Source organism: Lolium perenne, chromosome 3 (assembly GCF_019359855.2).
Source record: "Lolium perenne isolate Kyuss_39 chromosome 3, Kyuss_2.0, whole genome shotgun sequence".
In the NCBI taxonomy this organism is placed as follows: domain Eukaryota; kingdom Viridiplantae; phylum Streptophyta; class Magnoliopsida; order Poales; family Poaceae; genus Lolium; species Lolium perenne.
Window position 1 is genome coordinate 123,631,444 of NC_067246.2, and position 24,353 is coordinate 123,655,796.

The window sequence follows — 24,353 nt, forward strand, 5'->3', positions numbered from 1 at the left end:
TGCATTAAACACCTCTTTCCTATAATGAACTTGTTGAGTACGCTCGTACTCATACCTCTTATAATCCCCTGCTTAGATTGCCTGAATCGTCTTGAGGAGGACACCGATGGCCAAGATGGAGCAGATGGGATCTGCTATGAAGAGCCAGAACTCTCCGGAGGTGTAGAGGGAGTGGATTACCTCATCGTCTACCGAACCGGGGAGGGTTCCGAAGGAGAACAAGCGTAGGCTATTCTGATAGTAGTAGTAATCGAGCAATACGAACAATTTAGTACTTAGCTGCTCGAGGAGAATAAATGTATAACCTGTTAAGACTTTTATATTGTAAACTAAGTTGGGTTCACCTCGAACCCAGGAGTATGCCTCTCTGGACCCAGGAGGAGCTCCAAGATGATGTATATATTTGGTTTGTAATAATGTATGAATGAGTTATGGACCAGCTATGTTCTCTTGTACTACTCTGAGGGATGTAATATTAGCGGATTGGTACTTCGCGAATGTTATATCAACGACTGGCATACTACAACATGCAGTGCTATGTAGGGTCACCATAATGTTCTACATTCTCAAGCCGGATGGGAGCAACCAGTTCTTTGCTCCTGATGATGATGAGGATGAAAGGTTCATCTCGAAAAATGGGTACGGCACTTGAGAACCAACAGACATGAAGTTATAGCTCTCTATTGCTTAGAGCATGTACAATAGATCCTAGTCAGCTGACTCTAAGTGATTAAATATTATATTTTCGCTGAGTTGAATGAGACAGGAGAGAAGACAAAAGTGGAGTGGACTCTCATGTAAGAGCCAGCTCTAGCACGTGCTCCTAAACATATTGTGAGAGTGAATGCTGGGCCATGTATCACTAAAGTAGTACTTTTTTGTACATCTTTATTGTACATATTGAGTATAAGATTGTACATATTGGATATAATATTAGCTATATGTGACATGGCAATGTGCTAGAGCCAACGATCGACTCCACTATTGTACTTGCTCTTATGGGTTATTTAGTAGTATTATTTTATGGTTGGTTATGCTCAACGGAAATGAGTTGCACCTGAACTAGGTTGCTCCCTAAAACATGTGGTTGTGGTTGGTTTGCATGGAAGGGCCAGCGGGACCGTACTATAATATAGTATATTATTATTGTCAAAAATGTATTTCTAGAACTCAAAAATAATCAGAAAAAATATTTACACTTAGGAAATGTATTTTGTTATGTGTGTACGAATATTAAAACTTAAATGTATATACTGATGACCAACATAAAAAAGACAAAAGGTACGTAGATAGAGTTGGTAAGTTTCAAATTTTATAAATTACGTGTAACTTACTTGTACGAAAGTTCAACAATCCGCATGAAATATGGTAGCTCACATTGAATGCACGAGCAATCTCCACCACACAAATAAAGGGTGGCCATAGTGCTAGTATCTTAGATAATATCATGCATCCTATGTCCATAAAAGTACTGATGTGGCATATAATTAAGGAGAAGAGATAGGATTATAGTATCATAGTAAATATTGTATCATACCGCATGTTACGAGAAAAGTTAGTACTAAATAGATCTTGTACACATATTTGTATTAGAATTGTACAAAACAAAAATTTAGAAGATTATAATATTATTCTATAATACCACCCACTATAAAGATAGTATCATAAACAAGTATCATATGCATGATACTACTATATGATAGAGATATTAGCACCCTAGGTACATCAACTTATCAAGTCAGAGAAAATTCATACAACAACTTGTAAAGTGAATTCGGGAGTACACAAACTTCTACTGAGGGAGCAAATAGGTAGACATGTGGCATTGTATTTTTTGCAAAAAGACCCCTATGTGTTTTTCTTTTGAACTTGTAACCATAGAGTTGCCTTACAAGCTGATTCCACTTGTCAGTGGCTTACATAAAAAATTAAAACTAGATGTGCCGAGTGGGGATTCAAAATCGCAGTCAATCAATGTGATCTACTCACAATTAACATTATACCTAGCCACACTTCATAAACGTTTTCTGGACATCATCTTATTATACGAGTGACGTGAAGGAGTAACCTGTACCTGTAGTGTTGTACATTACCTTTTTTGCGAAAAAGTATATATTATTCATCAATAGCTACCAATAAGATAATGTGGAAGCATAAACAAAAAACTTTCACAGATTCAAAATGTCGAAATAATGCAGTTCAGCTTGTAACACTAACTTCAAAATCGAGAGCAAAGTATGAGAGGATGGTGCCGTAGGGCCTAAAGAGCTCGAGCAATTCATATACGTTGCACTTGTGTGGCAGGTTGCATACGAACATCTCGCATGGCCGTGGCCGCCGCTGCGACCACCCTCTATTATCAGCATCCTCTCTTGCCAGCTCGTCGCTGCCATACTCATCCTTCTCGTGCGCCGCCGAGTGAGGGCCGCCCGCCCACTCCTGCTCATCATATGACTGAACCTCACCCTTCTCTGTTTCAAATGCGAGTGTGATCATTGTCAGAGGCCGGGACGTTGCACAGGCCTAGCTACGTCATCCACGACGGGTTGTGGTCACACAAGTATTCACAGACTAAAGATAAAAGATAATGTCCAGCTAGTTTAGAAAATTAATGTGTGTTGTACTAGCAATCACGTGTGGGTTGTATTGGTTGATCACGACTTCAGGAGTTCGAATCCCCACTCCATATATATAGTTTTAATTATTTGTACACGTGACTGGCAGGTGGGACTAGCATGTAAGGTAGCTCCATGGTTACAAAGTTTAAAATAAAACATACAAGGGTCTTTTTGCAAAAAATAAAATGCCGCATGTCACCTTGTGATTGCTCTTGTACCTATTTTCTCCCTCAGTGCAGGTTTGTGTACTGCAGAATACCTCTATATGATGCAATGCACTATGACTAGCCTTAGTGTGGTCATGCACCTCTTTGAAGGATCATCCCATTTCTTTCTTTTCATCCGAGGTAACATAGTTAAATGATAGATTGATAGTGCATCCACCCCATGAATTGTGTGCACCTTAAAACCATTTGAAGAGTTTGCTTTAAGATTTTGCAGGACCAAAGAATACGGTCATTGTCAACATCTAAGATTTTTTTTCCAGAGTCTTTTGAAACTTCAAATTTTCGATTTCAACAAAATTTAAGAAGGGGCTCCATGGAACCCGTCGTCCTAAGTACTATTCAGGTATATTTATCATAAATTTGTTTTTTGCACTAATGTCAATGGGAATCATTTCTGGACCAAACATTTATATATGAGTACAATACTTGGTCATCTTTGATTCCCAAAAGGATTCTGATTTTTACTTTATTTAGAATAGATATTTTTGGTACATATAGAGTGGATGAAACTCGAGTGCCAAATATTCCCGTCCAGCGGTCAAAAGACTCAATTATTTGTTGCCTAGTAAAGCCAAACTTGTTCCATGAATAATGTTGTTGAATTATGCACAAAAAAACGGTTTAATTTATTTTTGTTTATAGTATTAGTGTGTTGATACAAAATAATTAAGGGACCGCATTCAACTAGTGAGACTAATAGTCAACTTCACAAGCCTAATCCTCTAACGAACTCCCACTTCTCAATTCCTATTCCCATTTAGCATCTCCACTCGCGTCCCCCAAAATGTCCCCCAAAGCTATTTGGGGCGCGCCGGACAAAAAAACGGTTTCAGCCGCGTCCCCCAAACCCGTCTTTTGTCCGGCGCGCCCCGCTACGGTGTCCACCGCCCGAGCTCGTTCCCGCCCCACAGGGGACGCACCGGGGACGCCAGACACAACGAAAAGCGAGGCGAAGCGACGCGGGCCCGACCCGTCAGCGGCACAATAAATTTTAACCTAATCGTCGCCTACCTCGCGACGGAAGTTATTGGCGCGCAGCGACGGTGCAGTTCCCGCAGAGGCGCAGTGACGCGTATCGTCGCGCCTAGCTCTGCGTGCCGGTGTTAATGAGGGTCTGCCCTAGCTGGCGCTCGATCGCCAGGAGATTAGCGAGCGATCGGTTTCCGACAGGATTAGAAGTAAACCCGTTTTCCCTTGATGTACATTTGCATGCATGTAAAAAGAAACAAATTTAAAAGTTTAAAATGTTTTAACTTTTAAATGAAAACTCCGATTTAAGATTCGCTTTCACCAATAAATTCATCTCGACGAGATCTTCAAAACTAGCACCCATGTTAATATGTTTCATCAAACTTTTTTTCTGGCTAAAAGTTATCAACCCCTCTCTATTTGAATAATCAACCCCTCCGTACTTGAGTGATCAATGACAAATGTATAAAATTACCAACCCGGTGCAGGCTATTTAGGAAAAGTTCTGCATGCAAGCACAAATAGACGAATGTGCTGATGTCAGCGGAATCTTTTCCAAATTTGAAAATTCAAAACGTTTTAACTTTCAAACGACAATTCCAAATTAAGATCCGCTTTCACCAATAAATCCGTCTCGACGAGATCTTCAATACTAGCACCCATGTTAATATGTTTCGACAAACTTTTTCTTCTGGCTAAAAGTTATCAAGCCTCTCTATTTGAATAATCAACCCGTCCGTACTTGAGTGATCAACGGTAAATATATAAAATTATCAACCTGGTGCATGGTATTGAGAGAAAGTTCTGCATGCTTGCACAAATAGATGAATCTGCTGATGTTAGTAAAATATTTTCCAAATTGGAAAATTCAAAACGTTTTAACTTTCAAACGACAACTCCAAATTAAGATTCACTTTCACCAATAAATTCGTCTCGACGAGATCTTCAAAACTAGCACCCATGTTGATATGTTTCGAGAAACTTCTTTTCGGACTAAAAGTTATCAACCCTTTCTATTTGAATAATCAACCCTTCATACTTAAGTGATCAACGGTAAATATATAAAATTGGGATTTCTATTTTCGTGCCCTCAGGTCCTTAGTTGTACTCAGTTTTCCCCAGCTCCTTAGTTTTTCCTCAGTTTTCCCCAAGCCCTTGTTCGAAACCCGCAGAAGCAGCTCAGACGGCAGGATTCCCGTTTAGTTGACGTTCTGTCACGTGTGGGGCCGCGTCTTGTGGGGCCGAGTCGTGTGGGCCCGCGTCGCGTGGGGCTGGTAGAAAGGGACCGCGTGGGACAGGACGAGAAGCGTTTGGTTGCACGTGAGCAGGAGCTGGGTTCTGTCTCTCTCGGCCCCAAATTGGCATCCCTATTAAGTGCACCTTTTTCCCCTCTTTCTCTCTGTCCTTTTCACCAAATTAGTATAAAATCTAGAGAAGCTTGCATTTCTGACTTTCTTCAATTATTTGTGCCTTTTGGCCCTCGTTGTTTGCCCAATATGGCAGCAAATCTAGTACTCCCTCTGGTTCATATGTATGTAGTTAAATCTAGAAGCAAATCTCCAGGATAATGTACGATAAATTCACAGTCATAGTAAATCAAGAAAACTAAGTACGGCCAACAAAATATAGTAGACTAGGGATAGATAATCCCTAGATAATATGGATAGATAATAGGCTGCATACACAGCAGCCAACATAGTAACAGGTTCTTCACAGCACCATCATACTAACATAACAACAAGGGATCCCTAGCTAACAACAAAGGGATCCCAACAACAAACTAGGAGGCAGCAGCAGCAGCAGCAGCACACGTCCAGGACTCCGCCTACCCCATCTGGCTCTCCCTCCACTTGTTGCTCTTGCTCCCCTTGGGAGCCTTGGGCTTGAGCGGAGGCATGCGCCCGGCGGAGATCTCCACCCGCTGCAAGCTGCGGAGGTGCATGCCGAGCGCCCTGTGCTTGGCGCGGAAGGAGTGGACGTTCACCGTCGTGCCGACCTTGGGGAAGGTGTTGCTGATGTTCTCAGCATGCGTGACGAGGCAGTTGAAGTCCGTGGCGCCGAGTCTCCTGGTGCAGAAGGGGCACCTGTACACCTCCTTGGCGAAGTAGGAGATGTACTGGCCGACCTGCAGCCTCCGCAAAGACTGGCGAGTCTTGACGTCCTCCTGCTCTTCGTCGCTGCCGACGTCGCTGCCAGACATCTGATCCATATCAAACAGAAACTAGTGAATGAGTTGCAACGATGACTAACGTACATGATAACAAAGTTAAGAAAAACAGAGTCAGCCTCAGTTAGAGTGGACATGATTATATATCTACAGGGAAGGTGTAAGCGAACTAAAGCTCATGCACAACAAATTTGTACACAGCAATGGTTCGCTGAACCCTCCCTGTAAAAATTTGTGCCCAACCATTCATCATAGGCAAAGAAACAGATTCTAGATCTGAACTAGATCTGAACTTGAACACATTCGAGATTATTTGCAAAATTAAACGGTTGATATCTTTTGATTAGTGCATAAAATAACTGATTGAGATCCCATGATTACTTGCATAAATTAACTGATTGAGATCCAATATTACTTGCATAAATTAACCGAACAGCCGAACCCCAAATCTTAAACGAAATCAAGAAGTGATCAAAACAAAATGGAATAAAATCGGCGCAAATATTAGCCCAATACTCATCCATCTACAGATCCATCTACACCAGCAAAAATAGGGTTCAAAAAGGAATGGGGAACAAAAAAGGAAGCAAACCGTATTTACCTCGTTCCATGGGTCCTCCAGGGAGGTGTCGTAGGGGTTCGGGGGCGGGACGTACGGCACGGGGTCGTAGGGGTCCCATCCCGCCGGGATCTGACTGCCACCGGCGGCAGCAGCCTCCGATGCACCGGCGACGGCGGCGGCGGCGGCGTCGTCCGTCGAGGGGACGGGGCCGAAGATGGAGGCGTCGCGCTTCGAGCCAACCTCGACGATGGGATTGGCATTCTCCTTGTCCATCTCTCCGGCGGAGGAAGAGGAAGAGGGAGAGGGAGAGGGTTTTTGCTTTGGAGAAGATGATGGGACGTGGGAGAGAGTTGGCGATGCGTGAGCGAGTGAGAGTGACAGAGACAGTGCGAGGAGGCGTCTATAAAGGCGAGGGGTGGTTAATGCGACCCGCGTCCTACGCGTGCACAGGTGCACGTCTGCACGTCTTGGACTTCTGCAACGCGACACGCGTCCACGATTGCACGTCTCGACTTCTCCACCGCGACCCGCGTCTACGCGTCAACAATTGCAAGTGTCCTCGAGTCTAACCCTGGAAATTTAGATATACTCAGGTATACCCTCGAGTCTTATACTAGCATTTTTTGTGTGCTCAATTTTCCCCTCGAGTGCTAATACTGGCTAGTGCAATATACTCAGTTTTACCCTCAAGTGGCTGGTCAACAGAGAGTCAACAAATGGGATTAACTAGTTAAATGAGTCATTTAATGTGCAAAAAAATCCTAAAAAGAGTGGCACTTACTCATGGAGTCTTTACCACAAATTGACACTTCTCAAATCATAGATAAATCATAGATAAATCAAGTTTTACCACAAATTGCCACTTCTCAAATCACCTAGTAGCTATGAAGGTGCATGGTTTTCCACAATAAGCCCTTCCCAAAACAGCTTCCCCCAAATCATACTTTGTCTAAATTAGGCCACAATTCTCACACTGATGTATATTGGTATTGCAAATAGTTTGAGGTAGGCCAAGATGGGTTTCATTGTACAAAACACGCATTTTCCATTTTTTAAATCTCATATTTGAATCCCTTAGTCTATTTACTACTCAGGTGCCCTTGGTTTCTTGATAGTACTCAGTTTTGCCCTCTCTCTTCACAAATTCTCGCAGACGTGCATCATCGCTCTGATTGGTCTAGCCCATGTCACGCGGATCGTGCCCACCGACCGTTGATCGTATGATATAGGGAACGGGCAGGATAACCCCTCTCTCTCTCTGTTGGCGGTTAATTAGCTTCCACCCTCTAAGTATGCTGAAGGGCGGTTTTCTGTATTATTTTTCACGCGCTAAAAATTATAAACTGTTTTAGGCGTTATTTTTCACGCAAAAAATGATAAACCATCACCGATTTGTTGTTACCATTACTTTTCACGCAAAAAAAATGATAAACCATCACCGATTTGTTGTTGCCATTACTTTTCACGCAAAAAAATGATAAACCATCAACAATTTGTTGTAGCCATTACTTTTCACGCAAAAAAAAATGATAAACCATCACCGATTTGTTGTTGCCATTACTTTTCACGCAAAAAATGATAAATCATCAACAATTTGTTGTAGCCATTACTTTTCACGCAAAAAATGATAAACCATCAACAATTTGTTGTTGCCATTACTTTTCACGCAAAAAATATGATAAACCATCACCGATTTGTTGTTGCCATTACTTTTCACGCAAAAAATGATAAACCATCAACAATTTGTTGTAGCCATTACTTTTCACGCAAAAAATGATAAACCATCAACAATTTGTTGTAGCCATTACTTTTCACGCAAAAAAAGATAAACCATCAACAATTTGTTGTAGCCATTACTTTTCACGCAGAAAAAACCTAATTTGTTACAAAAGCTGGTTTCAGTGAGACCTAACCAAGTTTGGCATACATGATGGCATACCTATAACAACAAGGAATATCTAAAAGGGAAAGTTTCAGAAAATTTAGGGTGAAAATGATGCCATACATGATGCTGTTTTTCGAGGTTTTGACCTGAAAATCAATTGGGTATTGTAAAGGGAAATAAAAAGTTCGAAAAATGTAAAAACGAAACAATCTATCTATCTATGTATAGAAGATCAGCTGTATGAAATTTGAGGTTATTTAGAGAAGGTAGAAAAAATCACCTTGTTAGAAAAGCTGGTTTCAGCGAGACGAAACGGCATGCGCTTAAGCAAAGTGATTTTTTCGAACATCTCCAAATGACCCCAAATTTTCCATACATGATGCCATACGTGTAACAACAAGGAACCCTATCTAAAAAGTGTCAAAAAAGTTTGCCCAACCGTATAGCTCTATCAAAAAGAACCTCACCATGGCGCTAGTATAATTTTGGGATAGTTACAAACTTTCGTTACCTAACCTTCAACATGAAACTTGTTTCAAATTCATTTTGGCCTACAAGAAACAAATCCCAACTTGATTCGAGCACCACAGCCTCCAAACGATGCCGATGCCGATATCGGCATGGTCAGAACGGCTATGCTCGCCGCCACTGCTAGGTCAACGTCGGGATGCACCCTCAATCCCGTCCCCTCATTCGATCACTGACACACCAGAGATACCGCCGAGGCCAATGCCGAACGTACATGCTGATGCCAATGCCGATCATGCATGCACGCCGCTGTGGGCACGGCCACGCCGACCCGCTATGCTGGACGCCACAGACCGCCGCGAGGTCTTTCCCTTCGCCACCACACTCTCCTAGCACCCACCTATACACGCCAGAAAGGAGAGACACTAGTTTTCTCTACATTGCTCGCGTTCGTGTCCGACACGGTCAGTCAAAGTTTTGAGGTGGTCGTCGATGTCGTCGACCATTTCTTCTCTTCTTTGCATGGTTAAACGCGTCTAGTTCATATCTATCTAATGCGTCTGGTCTCGCCTCATGCAGTTCTTTGTGGACGTCGATCTCATCTCGGCACCCCGCATGCCACCTCCTCCGTGCCATCGCTGTAGAGCCCTGTTTAAAAATCTAATCCTACCCGTGTATTGCCCCTTGTATCAGCGTCATGGCCCCACTTGTCATTTGATATACCGAAGCCCCACTCGTTCGCGTTTTGGTCAGGGATACAGCGATGCTTACGGTTAAACAAAGATGGATGGTCTGACGTGTCTTTGCAGGCTCTACGTGGCCCCACTAGTCAGAAGATAACGGTCAACCGTCGGGCAACCGGCCGTTACATCACGTGTGATGGTTTCAGACAAACGCTTGGGTAAAACTGAGGAAAAACTAAGGAGCTGGGGAAAACTGAGCACAACTAAGGACCCGAGGGCACGAAAATAGAAATCCCTATAAAATTATCAACCTGGTGCAGGCTATTGAGGAAAAGTTCTGCATGCACGCACAAATAAACGAATCTGCTGATGTCAGTGGAATCTTTTCCAAATTTGAAAATTTAAAATGTTTTAACTTTCAAACGACAACTCTAAATTAAGATTCGCTTTCACTAATAAATCTGTCTCGACGAGATCTTCAAAAGTAGCACCCATGTTGATATGTTTCAAAAAACTTTTTTTTTGGACTAAAAGTTATCAACCCTCTCTGTTTTGAATAATCAACCCTCCGTACTTGAGTGATCAACGGTAAAATGTATAAAATTATCAACCCCAAAGTTAATTTTATTTTAAACATTTTAGCGAATCTTTTTTAGTTTAGAAGCTATCAACCCAATGTCCTGATATTTATCAACAGTAAATATGAATAACTACCAACCTAAAAATCTAAATTCATTTCGAATATTTTGGCGACTCTTTTTAGTTCACAAGTTATCATCTCGGAGTCCCGTTATTTATCAATGGTAATTATAAATAACTACCAACCCTAAAAAGTATTTCATTTAGAATATTTTAGCGAACATTTTTTATTTTACAAGCTATCAACCTGGTGCCTCGTTATTTATCAACTGTAAATATAAATAAATAATAACCCTAAAAATTATTTCATTTAGAATATTTTAGCGACTCTCTTTTAGTTTACAAGCTATCAACCCGGTGACCCGCTATTTATCAATGGTAAATATAAATAAATATCAACCCTAAAAATTTAATTTAATTTAAAATATGTAGCGACTCTTTTTTTTGTTTACAAGTTATCAACCCGGTGCCCCGTTATTTATCAACGGTAAATATAAATACCTAGCAACCCTAAAAAAGTAAATTTCATTTAGAATATTTTAGCAACTTTAGTTAGCTTACAACTTAAAACAATACTTAATTTGAGTAGCAAGTGGTAGTTCATTTGAGTTGCAAGTGGATCTTCCCACCCGTTATTTCCCCCCTTAAAAACCACTGGCCCGAAAAAGGGAATTGCAAAAGAACCCCTTTGAACATGAATTACCGTACGAAAAAAACCCAAAAGGGAATTGCAAAAGGAGAATTGAGAGTCTGGCTCGTGCTGAAGAAAAAGAGTGAGATGCTATGTGTATGCATGCAACAACTTACGAAAGCGTGCTGAAAAATTGGCTCATTAAATGCAAATCCATGAGATGATCTGTGCATGTGCATGCATGCAGTGTGAACACTCTTGGCTGCATGCAACTTGCAAAGTAGTAATACAAGTTGTTAGTGTGAACACATGTGAACGTAATTAAACACTAGATGATAAAAAGGGAATTGACTCGCTGCTCGAGCGCTTCCGCGCCACGGAAAGTGATTGCTCGAGCGATCGATAGCCAGCGAGGGGATTCGGTTAATGAGCGTCACCGCTCCCCCGCCTCCCTCCGGACTATAAAAAAGGGCCGCCTCTCATTGTCTCTCTCAAACACAAACCCTAGCGCCTCTCTCCCCAACTCTAGCCGCCACCATCTCAACAAGAGTCGACGCCATGGCTGGGAGAGGCAGAGGCCGATCTCGCGGTCGTGGTCGTGGTCGTGGCCGCGGCAGAGCTGCACGCTCGCCGTTGCCTGCCACGCCGTCGTCTTCATCGTCGGAGATGGACGTGGAGGCGGGCATGCTGTTCGAGTTCGTCCTCGTCCTCAAGGGCGACCCACACGGCATCCAGAGGCTGTCGGACTCCTTCGCCGAGTACGTCACCGGCGATGACCGCCCGGGCATGATGCATCTGCGGGAGGCTTCGTGCGGCTACTATCGGTGGATCGTCGACGTGATCTACGATGCGCGCGGCAAGATGTACCTCCACATCGGCTGGGAGAAGTTCACGCGCCACCACAGCCTCGAAGCCGGCTTCATCCTCCTGTTCTCCTACTTTGGCGACAGGGACATGAGCATCAAGGTCTTCGACGAGACGCGCTGCCGCCGGGACTACCACGGCGACAGCACCGACGAGGAGGACAACTGATGAAGAGTGTTGTTTCTTTGCATCGAATACGTGCACGGAGGTTTCTGTCTATTCGTCCTCGGTAGAACCAACAAGGGCACCATCTCCCGCTGGATTTTCCAGTTTGGGTGACTGGGTGTGCCCTCGAGTGTTCTTTCTTAGCAGCGAACACAGGAAACCTTCGATTCACGTCCTAGTTAGGTTTAGTTTTTTTGCAATATTTTATGTTTGTGTCCACCGTGGTTCAAATTATGTATTAGTTTTTGGAAAATCATGTTCCAAATTATGTATTAGTTTGTGGATATTACTTCTCTTTATTGAAATAAAAATACAAAAAAATAAAAAAGAGTATTTTAATGTTTGGGGGCGGCGTTTGAGGGACGTGGTTGGGGAGCAACGTCCCCCAAACGCGGCACTAACGAAACTCCCAAACGCTTAATCCGGCGCGGTTTTGTTTGGGGACGCGACTGGACTGGAGATACTCTGAAATTGCCAAACAGGCTGAAATAGAACGTGTCACCTAGGCTGCTTCAAATCTGCGCAGGTGGAAACTAACTTCTTTCTTTATCTAGCCAAGCTAGCTACCATACCCATATTACTTGTTTCATTCACAAATACTTCTCACAGCCTCACATAGAGATGGCGCAATTTTTCAACAGAAACAGGCACAACAGCCCTTGGACAATCGCACAAACTTGCTGACTAAAGCAGCCCTACCTACATAACACAAAGTTTCACCTTTGCTGAAAGTTTTCCACCGAGACAAGATCTAGCATGCTGCACAGCGCGCTCTGCGCATGCTTTCTTTCTGCAATATAGGCCTGCGTATTGATCTTCATAATCCCGCATAGCAGTGTCCACAATTAATTCCTCCAGCGCAGGGGCATTTTCCACAACATGCAGAAGAAATTCAAGTTGACCTCTTGTCCCTTTATATGCTGTCATATGCATATTCTTCAGATAATTATATTCGCACAGCTGAAGGTGCTGCTTGCCCAAAGCATCCTTGTCCGCAAAACAGATGTGAGTAGTGGGAAAAAACTGCAGGATTCAAACATGTAGTATATATGTTAGGAGTACAGAACGGTATGTGTCCCACTCGAATTTTAATGTGCAACTCAATTGCCTATGACAAAAAAGAAGTGAAGAGCAGGCTACAATGACAAACAGAGACAAGGTAGAATCTAAAAGCAAATAGAATGGGACACAAGAATCGAGAAAACTACTTACATTATTGTCAGAAAAAAAGTACTTACATTGATCTCCAACTTCTCGATAAGCGGAGCTGCCCTCAGAATGGAAACTACACGAGAAAGTTTGTCGATATTTTGAACTCCTAATCCCATTACCAACTGTAAGCACCTAAGACGGGATAACTTGCCTGGGCTATTCAACAGTGATTCCTTCTGCAAGAAAAAAGAGTAAACATGATCAGCAAGATGATGTTTACATAAATTTAATGGTAACATCAATAGAAATCCAGGAGCAAACCTCTAAGCGCTGGTCGAAAATTTTTAGTGTCAGATTTTGAACGCTCGGAATACCATTGAGGAGTGAACTGGCACCATCTTGAAAATTTGTCTTGTCAAAACATATATGTGCATTTTCAAGCTTAGAATCTTGATTAATGAAAATAGGAACAATGGGTCCATTGTATACAAAGGTAACGAGCTTCGTAACATGAAATTCTATCCTGGTCACCCTACAGTATACAACTGTTAGGTGTCGAAGGTGGGACAACGGACGATCCAACTTTAGTTCGCCATTCAGGAAGCATCTCACTAAGCTCAGCCATCCAAGATTATAGCAATTGGACAATATAACTTGAAGATCCTTTATAGCGATATCCACAAACTCCAAATCAAGCTTTCTCAGGATTGGGAAACCTCTGAATTCAGATGGTGGTCTCAAAGATACAAAGCTAAGCTGTATACACTGCAGATGAGACATGTTGCTTCCATTATCCAAAAGGTGAAAAGGAAATGTGTAGCGATCAACATCTGTACGTCTCTTGTTAATAGGTCGTAAATTGACAGCTATGCTCTTTGTCCGTGATGATACCGCAAAATTAACCCATTTATTTAGAGGATCAACCAGCATTGCATCAAACTCGAATCTGACATGGAATTCTTCAAGCAACTTGCCATGGCACTTTTGCACGACTGTATTGACATCATCGATGAACTTCTGCATGTACTGGAGGTATTCTTTTCTTTCAAAAGTATCACGGCAACACCCGGTAGCACCAGCGAAACATAATTTGTAGCAGCAAATAGCACAGATATATCTCCAATTGCTTGATAAAACAGTAGCTCTTGAAACCTCTTTCGCAGGCAACTTTGATAATATGGTGCACAGCAGATCCTGCGTCAAAAGATTAGAGGTTTCATCTATACAGAATTAACACCGAAAAGAAAATTTGACATACCTGTGGAAGGTCTTCCAGTTTAACGTTTGGCCTCGCTTTCTTAAAGATTGGTTTCCCACTGATATGATTTGAGGAAGTTATTTTGCACACTGTATGGTTGATCATTGTTAACCTGAAAATTAACAAGGTAGAGTTTCTTATTTTGGTATTAACAAACGGATCACGAGGGTCAGAACTTTGATGATAGACATGCAGAGGTATCTCGTTTGATCAATGAACCATAAGTTAGAGAGAGAGAGAGAGAGAGGGACGAGGGAGGACAAGTAACCTGTAATGGCTTGGGCTATGGAGGGTCGAGTAAGACGGTGTCAGCGTTTTGGTGATCGGGTGGTCCGTACAATGGTGTTTCATCAGGGAGGTCGAGAGGATTTGTCTAGTAATAAGAGGAATTGGACGCGAGCAAATCCAGGGATCGAAATCAAGCTCTCGGTTGCAGAGATACCGCCAGGAAACGGCTGTGGTCCTTGGAGAGTTTTTTATTCTACTACTGTACAAGAGTAGAAACAAAGGGAGTCCGACGGACAAAGGGAGTCCGAAGGGTGATCCAATTCTTCTCCTGATCGAGTCTCCGAGTCGTGATCCTCCAGGGCTCAAACAATTCTGTTTACCCATGGCGTGCGATGGCCAAGTATCAGAGATTTATGGGAGCAAATCATCTCGGCCTAAACAAATCCCTGAATTGCCGGAGATAAATTTGGTATGTGTGATTCATTTCGAACGAACAAAATCTACCAAATTATTTTCCAACAATGCAAAGCACCACGACGGATTGATCCGCCGCTGCGCATCCTAGCAACTCCACCTTCACCACAGCTGCGGTAGGGGATGCGGCTTCGATCAGGGCCGCCGTGCTCTGTCTCCCCGAGCTCCTCTGTCCGCCGCCGTGTGGTCACACTCTGAGATCCGAATACTCCATAGACGCGTGGAATCCAGGGCTCCACTTCCCGCCAGACACGCGCGGGACCAAGGGCTCCTCTGCCCGCCAGACACGCGAGTGGCGACGGCGCGGCGTCTCCGGCGGCCAAGGGCGCGGATATCCGGCACCCAGGCGACACATTTCTCATTTCCCAGTCCCGCCTGGACCACTCCAGTGCGGCGTCCACGGGGAGGCTGTTGTCGGTGGGCACCAGGTCCGTGAGCGACCTGGCGATCGCCTCCACCACGCGCGGCTTCCTCCGCGCGCTTCGCCTCCTCCTCGGCGAGCTTGTTTGCGGCGTTGTTGATGGCGGCCGCGGCGGCCTCCTTCTTCGACGACTTCCTCTTCCGCCCGCGCTGCGGAGAGGAAGGCTGGTCGCGGATGACGAGGGCACCGCTGCTGCGCCCTTTGGTCGACGGTGGAGACGCCGGCTCCTTCTTGACGATGGCTCTGTTCCTCTTCATGTTTGTAATATCTCAGGTTTAGAGACGATCGAGGGGTAGAATATAGGAAGGGATGTGCATTGCATCGTAAAATCTGGAGAAATTTCGCGCTTTTATATAAAAACTGCATCAAAGGGGGACAAGTTTCTCTCTCGACGCTATATAGGATTAGGGTTTCGAGAGTGCGACAAATTTGGACCTAACTAAACTCAATTAGGGTTTTCGAGAAGAGAGGGGAATAGATTCTTTCTCAACTTAAGTTGCATGATTGAATTCCAACATGGTATGTTTGAATTTCAAATTCAAACCTTAATTATGAACATTGTAATTCAAATTTGGATAATTCAATAAACAATTGAATAAATATGAATATAAAACAATGGATAGATAATTCAAGATCATTAGAGAAAACCTTGAGCTTTATTGATTAACACACATAATACAAAGTCATTTACAATATCCAAAATTGAATTATAACATGACATCACATTACAGAATTGAATAAAGGAAAAAGGAAAATAAAAGAAATACAAGTATTAACAGAATTCTAAACTACCAAGTAAATCTTCATGATTTGCTTGATTAATACTTGAATGATCTTCACTTGGATCATCCAAAGCATCCCTGCAAGCAAAAATAGAAAACAAAAAGAAAGATTAGGCCAAGTGGCAAAGCCACTTGGCAAGTTAGTCAAATAAAATGGAATTGGGTGGATAATACCCAGTCTGCCGGAGGAACAGGGCCACAGGGCCCAAGTTCCAACCTGAGAGGACACAGGCAGCTCACCAGGTTACATGCATGTTGTCCACACACACAGCCAGGGGTGAAGCACCCAGGAAATGAAGTGTTGTGGACCATAGGAGCAAGGGAGAGGCAATATATAAATTTTTCACAGCCAAACCCTAGAAATCCATCGACAGGATCTCCAAGGGTAAGAACAACCAGAGCCTTAGAAAGGGAAGAACATGAAGAACACCAAAATCCTTCCACTCATCTAGAACCATCAAACCATCCATAAGAGTTCCAACAGGAACTGTGTTGTTGAGCAAGTCACACGGAGAAGCATCACAAGCCAGCAGGAAGAGGAGGGCAAGCTACACACACCAACCAGAAGCAAATCCTCTACATCAGCAAATAATCTAGGAGCTGGAGTGAGGTATACATACATGATCATGAGCAAACACATGTTTTGCTCATCAATAAGCATACACATGCATCACAGAAGCAAAGAAGGGTAGAAACCCTCTTTGTATCATCATGTGGTTGCCAAGCCATTTGGTGCTAGCAAACAGGTGACCTAGCTAGAAGGAAATCACCAAGGGAACAAGGGTTCTGTCAACATAGTGACATAACCAAAGGAATCCATCATGGATTTATCCTATCTAGCCAGCCATATTCACGAAGCACCTATAGCCTGATAAAACATCAGATTATTGGACAGTTATTTGTCCAGTGTTATCTCAACATCAAATAACCTAGCAGCCCATGGAAGACTACCGGAGGTTAGGGTGCAAGTGGGACTGCCTGCGGGAGTCCCGCGTTCTGTCGCACAGGCCCGCATAGTTAGGAGGGCCGCCGCAGGAATCCTAGTAATTAACATGTGTGACTAGCGGCAGCCTCTGGCCCGCACTCCTCTGTCTCTCGTGAGTCGTGATACCAGTATTCGGCGCACTGGCCGCTAGCTGGTTGTCGGCAGTGTCTTCTGTTAAGAAACCTTGCGTTGTGCTGGTGGCATGATTTCTTTACGAGATTTGGTTCGGTTTCTTAGCGAGGTCCAGGTAGAAATATACGGGCATAAGTGCTGCGATTATGATGAATCACTTGATTGAGAATAGTACCACTGAGAATCACACAATTTAGAAGTGATTTTAATGACGATGCTAGGAGGATGGGCACGCTTTGTTAGTTCCCTTGGATCATGTAGTGTAGATCTAATGCGGGTACTACTATCTCTGTAAACGAATACTGGTACTGTGGGGTTTACCTTGTCCCTGCGAGGAGGACGAACCCGTCGGAGTCGACATGGTGGTGATGGCGACGGCATGAGGTCGAACGAGAGGGGTGGCGGCGGAGCTTCCCGTCGGCACTGTGCAGACCTAGATCGGTAGGTGTGTTGGTGGGGCGAGTGGCATTCCCAGTCAACCTCGTGATATGTGTCACCGCCCCCACCACTGTATATATAGCACAGGCGACAGGGGCCCACCAACCAGATGCGGTTGGACGCCCCCGATCAGGGCGCGGACGAGGTCAAGGGTCCGAGTTCGAGACGTTGGGCTCGGACGCGAGGAGATCATCCTAACAAGCTTGAGCCTTGAAATGTTTTTTTTAGTAAGAGAGACCTTTATATCATATCAGAAGCGATGTTTACAGTGGCCTTCAACGTAACAAGATTATACAGTACATCAGGTAAGTGATCGGTCTAGATACAGCTACTTGCGGACCTAGCGATCTTAGCAAGAGCATCAGCAACTCTATTACTCTCTTTTGACATGCCGGAGTTCGAAATCATCCGGGTTCTTCAGGAGATTTTTGGTCTCATCATAGGCAGGCCACAACTTTTATCTCTCATATTTCTTTGGAACAAAGGGCGGCCACTGCAGTAGTACAATCGAGCAGCTTTGGCTTCAGCTTCTTAGCATCCTGACATTTGTCGATGGGGAAACAGGCAACGATGATCACTCGACCTTTGCAGTCGCTGGCCACTGCACCTATCCCACCTGGAGCATCGCTTCCGATGAAGGAGGCATCAGTGTTTACCTTTATCCACCCCGTCGTTGGAGCAGACCAGAGCGACGTCGGAGCAAGGTTTTTGAATGAGGCGCCAAGTCATCCTAGCCAGCAACACTTGATTGAAGAGAGCCATGTCTCTAAAACCCAGGCCTCCTTATTTCTAGAAGATGAACATCATGGTGAGATCCTTGTTTATGAACACTAAGATTGCTGGAGCAGACTTGCGCGAAGGAGACCACCGGCCTCTACAGCTCCGCCACCGGCCTCCATAGTTCCGCCCAACTTGGCCAGCCCCCCACTGCCTCCTCCGCCCACCAAGGTCTTCCCATACAACTTTCATTCCAAAACACTTGTTGCATACTCATGAGAGGAAATTATTCCCAAGAATTTGTTCTACAAAAACACACTGAAATTTCTTATGGAAAAAATGTGTGAAAAACCTGCAAGTAGTTTCATCGAACGTAAGTAACTAGAGCCCTATATTGGAAATGCAAACAAGGAAAGGTCAAAGGTCCATCTACATCCACTCCAATCATGGATGTGAATACAGAAACTAAGAAGATCATTTGCTGCTACCAGTTCAAGTAGACCAAGTGTTCATGCTCTATTACACAATTACAGAAATTTTAACACATAAATATTGCTGCAAACATTTCTAATTATGATTAAATTTCAAGTAGACCAAGTGTTCAGGGAATGGTGGATTTCCACACTCTTGTCGCGGTTGACGTCGGCAGGAAGTTACACGGCCACCTGGGCTATCATTTGATATTTTCAGTGAAAATTTTCCTAGATAGATACTTTTATCATGTGTAAATCCGCTGCATCAGACAAAAAGTAAGTTCCTGCACCTTAATTCAACTGAACAAGTTTAATTTTACGTACTAATGGATTAAGATCCCGATCCATCCCCTTCCAAATTAGTATAAAATATGATTTTAACTGAATGTTATGAATATTTCATAGCTCTGCAATATGTACCTTTTCTGGTTCGTTTCAGCAGCTCCCGCTCGCACCAGACACCAGGACTCCGTGAGCTCGCGTTGCATCTGGCTGTCTCCCTGTGCACCCTCTGCTTCATCGCCCCCATCTTCGCAGATCTGACACAGCCGAATTTCACAAAGGAATCAATCTTGGGAAGAATAAAATTGCTGGGAAATAATTTAAATGGGGAATTGGTTTACTGTACAAAGAGACAGAGAGGGAGAGAGAGGAGGAGGAGGAGGAGGAGGTTGTACCATTGGACGAGGAACACTGCGTCCCGGTGTAGACGACGCCGAGCGGTACAGTGCGGATGTTGGGCAAACGCAAGCGGCAAACGAATGACCTAGTCGCTGACTGGCGGCGCTACGCGGCAACTGCGGGCCGGCCCGCATACGCCGTTTTTTTTCTTAATTAACCGTGGGCTCCCGCACAGATTGTTAAGTGGGCCAATCTTTGCGGCGCCGCGAATGGCCCGTTCCCGCTTGCACCCTGAACCAGAGGTAGGAGCAACCATTTCCAGCAGACCAAGCCTGCTAGGGTCACAACAGCTACCTAGCCACACAAAAGCTTACTGAAGCATCACATCATCACCCAATAGGGTTCAGCATGAGCTAGGGTAACCAACCATTGGTTGGCATCCCTCTAGCCCATTAAATCAAGTTATAAGATCATCACTGCTAAGCAGTTCACATCATTTATCCATTCAATAAATCAGAACTACACAGATAAATGAAACAGTTAAGCAAACCATGCATCAGGCCTTGCAGTTGATCCAAGGGATCACTGCAAGCATCCGCAGATGCTTGAGCAAGTAAAAGCATGCACCAACACAAGTTTGGGTGTCACACAGACACAAGGAGGAGCACCAGTGGGGCACAAACCATATATCAACAGGCAATCACCAAGCAATGGATGATCATATGATCATCAGGGCTTGGCAAGGCATGCAAACACATGCTAGAGCCAAGCCTAGCACCAACCATGGATCAAATAAATGAAACAGGCCACAGTTAAGCAACCACTGCATCACAAATAATTATAGACATCAATTACAATTGTATGCAGAAGCACACTAACAAGAGATGGAGCTGACTAGCCAACAATCATGCTCAATAGAGCATTCCCATGAATTACAACTCAATGAACATCACACAGAGGCACTGGTACTTGCATAAATGCAAGGATTCACCACAGAAATCAAGCCAGGGGCAAAGAATATGAATACACTTGATAGTCTAACAGCAACAACAGAGGCTGGAGCAACATGGCAATCCATGAGCATCACAGCATGCTCATGAGCTAGTGCACATACATGCCACAAAAGCAGCAGTAACAAGAACATAGGCATAGGATTAGTTGCAAGAAAGTAATACAAGCATAAGCAAGCTCAGGGCATATAGAAAGTGCATAGAACCATGCACAACAAGAATAGAACAGCACAGGCATGGCCACTAGGCAGGGCATGGCAAGATAGGAGCAGCAGCATGCACAGTAGCAGCATACGCAACAACACCACACCAGGGATGCTAGGGCATCCATTGGCAAGCCAGGAGGAAGAAGAGATGGGACAGAGAAGGGGAGGAGCACTTACAGGCATAGTGGTCGGGAAACGCAGCAAGGGCGACCACAACAACACACGCCAGGGACACGACGGCGCCAGGTCAAGACAGACCAGGCCACAGCAGCGCCCAACACCACCACGGCGGGGCTCACGGCGGCGCCATAGCGCCAGGAGCGCTGGTGAGCCACAGATCGCCACGGATCCGTGCGGCCAGTGCTGCGGAAGGATTGGGGGCGAACAGAGGCGTCGGCGAATCGCAGATCGACGTGGACCATGAGGTGCGCCATCGAGAGGCGGTTCAGCCGCGACTCATCTCGTCGCTGGAGATGGCCGGGACAAATCGGCGACGGCGGCGGCGACCGTGGAACACGAGAGCGTGCTTGGGAGAGCTAGGGTTAGACGAGACGACATCTACGGGCGCGACTGGGTCGGTTGGGCCGAGCCCAACGGGCTGGTCCAACCTAACCAGATAAGGCCACCTGACAGGTGGGGCCCGAGGGTATTATGGTCATTTTTTAATGACCTTTTAAATAGAATTTCACAGAATTTTATAAAATAAATATGGCTCTACAAAAATAAATAAAAATATGTAAACCACTCAGAATAAAATTCTCTATCATAATAAAATATGAAATGGAATTTTTGAGACTATTAAAAATTGAGTCATAATTAAATGCAAAGAATAGATATTATAATCATTAAAAATAACATCTCATATTTTTAATCATTAAGATAAGTCCATAAATTCCTTTTGGACTTAAAAACACCTTGGCAATATTCCAAGGTAGAAATTTACTCTTAAGAAGTATCCCTAAATTGTTCTTAGTAATTACCTCTGACATAAAATGATAAAACATCGGGAAGGGGGACTAAACCCTAAAATCTGAAAGCATGCATATTTGATTCTTTAACCATTGCCCTTATCGGAAAATGATGCTATCTTTCAGCAACAAAGGACAAGGGTCAGTCCACACCATCGAACTGCAACACTTTGCAGTCTTCAGGCAAGTTCATCGCTTGCTCATGTCATTTGAGTATTTTTACCAAATTACTTGCAAAGTACTATGTTTATCACTCTTGCAAAAAAAGCAAAAATACTATTTTCATAACCTTGAATATGACTATGTGGTTGGCAATGGAACCATGGAATGTGTTGATATATATGGTGGAGGTTCCATTGCGATGGGTTTACATCCATCTAGGATTAAACAACAAATGTCGTCCAGTGATTATTGTGCCGTAAAACCCGTGTTAACCATAAGATCTAGAGTGGGACGGAGTAGTCAATTGTGCTTCCACCTCTCATTCATCAACGGATGCGCTTACCGTAGACACTTGAATCCCGAGGGACAAGCGGTGGGGTGGGGATCCCATTCTAATTCCCCACGGTAATGCGGTCTATGATGGGTTGCAACGACCGGCGAAGGACCATGTGTAATATCCCAGGATTAGAGACAATCGAGGAGTAGAATCTAGAAAGGGATGTGCATTACATTGTAAATTCTGGTGAAATTTCGCGCTTTTAAAGAAAAACTGCATCAAAGGGGGACAAGTTTCTCTCTCGACGCCTGATGTCTACGCACACTTCTTTTCCTGTAGACAGTGTTGGGTCTCCAAGAGCAGAGGTTTGTAGAATAGCAGCAAGTTTTCCCTTAAGAGGATCACCCAAGGTTTATCGAACTCAGGGAGGAAGAGGTCAAAGATATCCCTCTCATGCAACCCTGCAACCACAAAGCAAGAAGTCTCTTGTGTCCCCAACACACCTAATACACTTGTCAAATGTATAGGTGCACTAGTTCGGCGAAGAGATAGTGAAATACAGGTGGTATGAATATATATGAGAAGTAGTAACGGCACCAGAAAATAGCTTGATGCTACAACTGGCGTGCAGTCAATGGTGGTAATATTGCAGGCAATACATATGCAGTAAAACAGTAAACAAGCGATGATTGGAGTATTTGGAAACAAGGCCTAGGGATAATACTTTCACTAGTGGACACTCTCAACATTGATCACATAATAAAACCACTCTACACTCTATTGTTGGATGATGAACACCACTAATTGTGTAGGGCTATGAGAGCACCTCAATGCCGGTGTTAACAAGCTCCACAACATTCGATGTTCATATTTAAATAACCTTAGAGTGCATGATAGATCATTGCAATTACACCAAGTACTAACATAGCATGCACACTGTCACCATCACACTATGAAGGAGGCATAGATCACATCAATACTATCATAGCAATAATTAACTTCATAATCTACAAGAGATTACAATCATAACCTACGCCAAGTACTACACGAAGCACACACTGTCACCATTACACCGTGGAGGAGGAATAGAGTACTTTAATAACATCACTAGAGTAACACATAGATGAATAGTGATACAAAACTCATATGAATCTCAATCATGTAAGGCAGCTCATGAGATCATTGTATTGAAGTACATAGGAGAGAGATTAACCACATAGCTACCGGTACAGCCCCTTAGCCTCGATGGAGAACTACTCCCTCCTCATGGGAGACAACAGCGGTGATGAAGATGGCGGTGGTGTCGATGGAGATGCCTTCCGGGGGCACTTCCCCGTCCCGGCGGCGTGCCGGAACAGAGAGTCCTGTCCCCCAGATCTTGGCTTCGCGATGGCGGCGGCTCTGGAAGGTTTCTCGTACCGTGGCTTTTTTCGTATCGAAGATTTAGGTCAGGGACCTTTAAATAGGCGAAGAGGCGGAGTCGGAGGGCTGACGAGGCGGTGACACCATAGGGGGGCGCCCCCCCTGGGCCGCGCCGCCCTGTCATCTGGTGGCCCTGTGGCCCCCCTCTGGTGGCTCTCGGGTGTTCTGGAAGCTTCGTGGAATTTTAAGATCTTGGGCGTTGATTTCGTCCAATTCCGAGAATATTTCCTTACTAGGATTTCTGAAACCAAAAACATCAGAAAACAGGAACTGGCACTTCGGCATCTCGTCAATAGGTTAGTTCCGGAAAACGCATAAAAACGATATAAAGTGTGAACAAAACATGTAGGTAATGTCATAAAACAAGCATGGAACATAAGAAATTATCGATACGTCGGAGACGTATCAGCATCCCCAAGCTTAGTTCCTACTCGTCCTCGAGTAGGTAAACGATAACAAAGATAATTTCTGAAGTGACATGCTACCAACATGATCTTAATCATACTATTGTAAAGCATATGAGATGAATGAAGTGATTCAAAGCAATGGTGAAGATAATGTGTAAACAACTGAATCATATAGCAAAGACTTTTCATGAATAGTACTTTCAAGACAAGCATCAATAAGTCTTGCATAAGAGTTAACTCATAAAGCAATAAATTCATAGTAAAGGCATTGAAGCAACACAAAGGAAGATTAAGTTTCAGCGGTTGCTTTCAACTTGTAACATGTATATCTCATGGATAGTG

General features: G+C 43.9%; 1 protein-coding gene and 1 long non-coding RNA gene across 2 annotated transcripts; both read right to left on the minus strand.

Annotated features, from left to right (window-relative positions):
- Nucleotides 1–12,339: 12,339 nt before the first annotated feature.
- Nucleotides 12,340–15,298, minus strand: LOC127342282 (F-box/FBD/LRR-repeat protein At1g13570-like). The gene is made up of 4 exons (XM_051368218.2): nt 14,289–15,298; nt 13,352–14,224; nt 13,117–13,266; nt 12,340–12,901 (listed from the first exon to the last, which is right to left on the minus strand). The coding sequence occupies exons 1-4, from the start codon at nt 14,391–14,393 to the stop codon at nt 12,578–12,580; spliced, it is 1,452 nt and encodes a 483-aa protein (XP_051224178.1). The 5' UTR covers nt 14,394–15,298; the 3' UTR covers nt 12,340–12,577.
- A 3,624-nt stretch (nt 15,299–18,922) lies between these two features.
- On the minus strand, nt 18,923–19,678 carry LOC127342284 (uncharacterized). Its single transcript, XR_007876497.2, has 3 exons — nt 19,616–19,678; nt 19,359–19,477; nt 18,923–19,130 (listed from the first exon to the last, which is right to left on the minus strand). It is a non-coding gene; the product is annotated as an uncharacterized lncRNA (long non-coding RNA).
- Between the last annotated feature and the right edge of the window lie 4,675 nt (nt 19,679–24,353).